The sequence below is a fragment of the Galendromus occidentalis genome, unplaced genomic scaffold, assembly GCF_000255335.2.
Source record: "Galendromus occidentalis unplaced genomic scaffold, Mocc_1.1 scf7180000076775, whole genome shotgun sequence".
Taxonomy (NCBI): domain Eukaryota; kingdom Metazoa; phylum Arthropoda; class Arachnida; order Mesostigmata; family Phytoseiidae; genus Galendromus; species Galendromus occidentalis.
Genome location: NW_003804764.1, coordinates 25972 through 29399, shown reverse-complemented (window position 1 = coordinate 29399; position 3428 = coordinate 25972). Strand labels below are relative to the sequence as shown.

General features: G+C 51.0%; 1 protein-coding gene across 1 annotated transcript; it reads left to right on the top strand.

Moving 5' to 3' along the window:
* The first annotated feature begins 1140 nt into the window (after positions 1-1140).
* Positions 1141-1788, top strand: LOC108863725 (uncharacterized). Its single transcript, XM_018638253.1, has one exon. The coding sequence runs from the start codon at positions 1141-1143 to the stop codon at positions 1786-1788; it is 648 nt and encodes a 215-aa protein (XP_018493769.1).
* Positions 1789-3428: the final 1640 nt, after the last annotated feature.

The window sequence follows — 3428 nt, the reverse complement described above, 5'->3', positions numbered from 1 at the left end:
GATCGCTCTATTGACAGCCGCGGTGTTCGGAACTTGTTTTGGTTCCATCATCGTACACCACGTTACTGTTAGAACCCCGCGCTTCATTTTGAGGCCCGCTAAGGGTTTGATGATCTGTTTGGCGGTGTCCTCGATCGTCAGAGGCGTTTCGCTCTGGACGGCCGCGGCCACCTCTGCTCTTCCCAGATGACAGATGATGTGTGCCTCCATCTCTGGGTGCTGGTCGAGGTACTCGCTGATACCTGCAACTGTCTCAGTAATCGTTAGCCCTTTTCGGCAGATCGATTCTCCGAAAGTCACTTGCCCAGCGAAGTTGGTGTAAAGGTCGACATCGGGCTTTCCTCTACGGAGCTTCCGCAGACCCTTGTCCGAGTAAAGTATTATACACGGATTTCGGGTAGCGTCTGCCAGTTGAGCCGCACCGATATTCATACCTCTGATGGCCTGTGCGGTTTCCACGGCGCCGATCTCCAACTTCTGTTGTTCGAGGATTTTGTTTGTTTCCTCTAGTTTAAGAGATATCTCTTTATTTTTTCTTTTAACTCATCGAGTTGTGTATTTAACTCCTCTATTTGAGTTTTTGCGGCGATGAGCTCTGACCTCATCCTTTCTGCCTCCATCGAGTGGCCCATCGCGTTTTCGTCGGCGACGAGTTTAGATTTGAGCAGTTGTTCCGCTCTAGATTTCAACTCACCGAAAACACAGCATTTTGTGGTGGAGGCGAGTATTCTTTCCGCCTCGGTGTGACACTTGCTGCAGGCCTTGAGACTCATTTCGCGAATCAAGGTATTTTTGACGGCGATTGACACACTCGATACTTACGATAGATGCCAACCGTTGTTTTATCCCCTTCTTGGGGATTAACACGTATTTTGGACACGAAAAAACACGAGAATTTTTAGTTTTTCTCGACAGTGTCGTGCACGCGTGCTTTCTCAGCGCCGTAGCAGACGACTCTCAACAACGACAACCTTCAAGGACTCCTCAAACAGCTTTCACGTGGCTTCATCAGCGTTCCCGAGCCGATCAGTTCCCAGGGAGCCTCCCAGAGGACAAAGCCTTCCGTGTCGATTCTGCGAAGGCGACCATCCCCCTTTCAAATGCACGACGCCTCTGACGTATCAGGAACGTCAAGAAAAAATGCTGGCCGCCAGAGCTTGCTTCAAATGTCTGAAGCTCAACCACGATGCGAAATACTGCAGAGAAGGCCCGAAGACCGAGTGCCGATTCTGCAACGCGAGCCACTACGCGATCATCTGCCCGAAGTCGTCCAAGAATACCAGCGGCAAGCCGAAGGCAAACCTATCAGTCAACATGGACATGGACACTCTAGGCGACTCAGTTTTCCTGTGGACGGCGGCGGCATGGGCGGAAGTAGGTTCCACCAAGGTACCGTGTCGCATTCTCATCGATCCAGGATCACAAGCCTCTCACGTGACAAGAGCTCTCACCGAAAAATTGAAATCGAGACCTTTCACACACCTGGATCTCACGATGGGGACTGCAGGAGGACAAATTACGGACATCCGGAATTGTGGAGTACACCATGTGACCCTGAGAAGCAGACATCAGGCGAGCAGAACTTTACGGCTCAGAGCCATCGAGCTTGACTGTATTTCAAGATCGGAGTTCTCGGTCATGGAACAAGACTTCAACCTCACGCCAGTAGCCGACTCAATCGCACGTACCAACGATCAATTGGTGGACATTCTCTTGGGACAGGATCAATTGACAAAAATCAAATTCACAGATCCCAAAGCTATCGGAGATCACTTCGCCTTCAATTAAATGTTCGGATGGGTTTTCGGCGGCTCCCAGGGAGCTACCACGATCGAGAGTCCTCTCTCCCGATTTTGTGGTTTCGACACGATCCAACCGGCGCGACCATCCACTCCAGATGACCACCTCATCGTTCCGGGGACAAACCCCGAAGATAAAGCCGACAGAAACGGCCAAGCAGCTCAAAGTCTGCGAGACCTCCAGTTCTTGTGGCAATCGGAGGATGCAGGGTACGACGAAGATTTCAAGGAGGAAGAACGAGAAGAAGAAGATTCCCTCATGCGAGAACTAATCGAACACTTCAGGGAATCACCCCGCCGAGATGAAGAAGGACGATACATTCTGAAGCTACCCTTCAAGTCGAATCTACACGCCCTGGGCGACAACGAAAACTTGGCGAGATCCCGTCTACACTCATTCCTTGAGAAGTTAAACCGAGACCCAATTAGATTGGAGGCAGTAGACAATGAAATCAGGGGATACCTGGAAGCAGGCTTCGCCGAGGAAGCTCAACCGAAGAGAAGAGGTAGCATCGCACACTATCTTCCTATACAGGCTGTCTTCAGAGCAAAACCAGACGCTCCCCCGGGCCTCAAAACCCGAGTCGTAAAAGACGCTAGCGCCAGGCGCTCAAATCAAGCAGGACTCAATGATGTCCTCCACTGTGGCCTGAATCTCCTACCGGAAATAAGAAAAGTCATCCTGAAATTCCGTCAGTACCGATTCATCTTCACCGCCGATATTGAGAAAGCTTTCTTGCAATTCAGAATTGCGGACAGCGACAGGACATTCTTGAGGTTCCTTTGGCCGCCTAACATCAGCAAGGACGGATCCGCAAGGATTCAAGAATTCTGGGCGACAAGATTAGACTTCGGTCTCATCTGTTCTCCTTTCCTCCATTGCCTGGGAATCAGATTCCACTTGGGGGCAGCGCTCCGTGAACACCGGGAGGACCGTCAATTCGTCGAAGAAATTCGAGATAACTTCTACATGGATGACGTCAGTAGGGGGAGCAGACTCCTTAGAAGAGCTGAAACACCGAGTGAAGGTCCTCGCAGAAATCTTCACCGACGGACACTTCCCGCTGAATGAATGGTCGGCAAACTCCGCGGAAATCGGAGAATTCATCAAGCAAACATCGTCGGTCGAAAATCCATCCATCACCATCGGCCAGGCCGACCATAAGGTACTTGGCGTCCCATGGAATCAAATCCAGGACGAACTCAGCGCTCCAACGTCGAAAGCACTTAAGGAACTCACCACAGGAGTTCCATCAAAGAGGAAGCTTGTCGAAGCGACGCGACGGCTCAAATTTTCGATCCATTGGGTATCATCAGCCCGATCGTCGTCAACTCGAAATCGCTATTCCAGGAATTATGGAAGAAGAAAATCGGGATGGACGACGCCCTGAAAGGGGATCTGCTCGAACAATACGAGCAACAAGGGGCGGCCCCGTCCTCGGTAGCATTCATTCTCTCGAAGTCAAAAATCGCTCCCGTGAAAGCATTCACGATTCACAGACTGGAGTTGCTCGGAGCACTTCTCGCAGCGAGAATGACGAAGAAAATCCTCGAATGGCTCGATTTCAAAATCGACGCCGTCAACATCTTCTGTGACAATTCGGCGGTTCTTGGCTGGGTCGCCTCGAA

Bases quoted from the DNA above. Each gene is read 5' to 3' on its own strand.
- LOC108863725 (XM_018638253.1), top strand. From the start codon at position 1,141: ATGCTGGCCGCCAGAGCTTGCTTCAAATGTCTGAAGCTCAACCACGAT.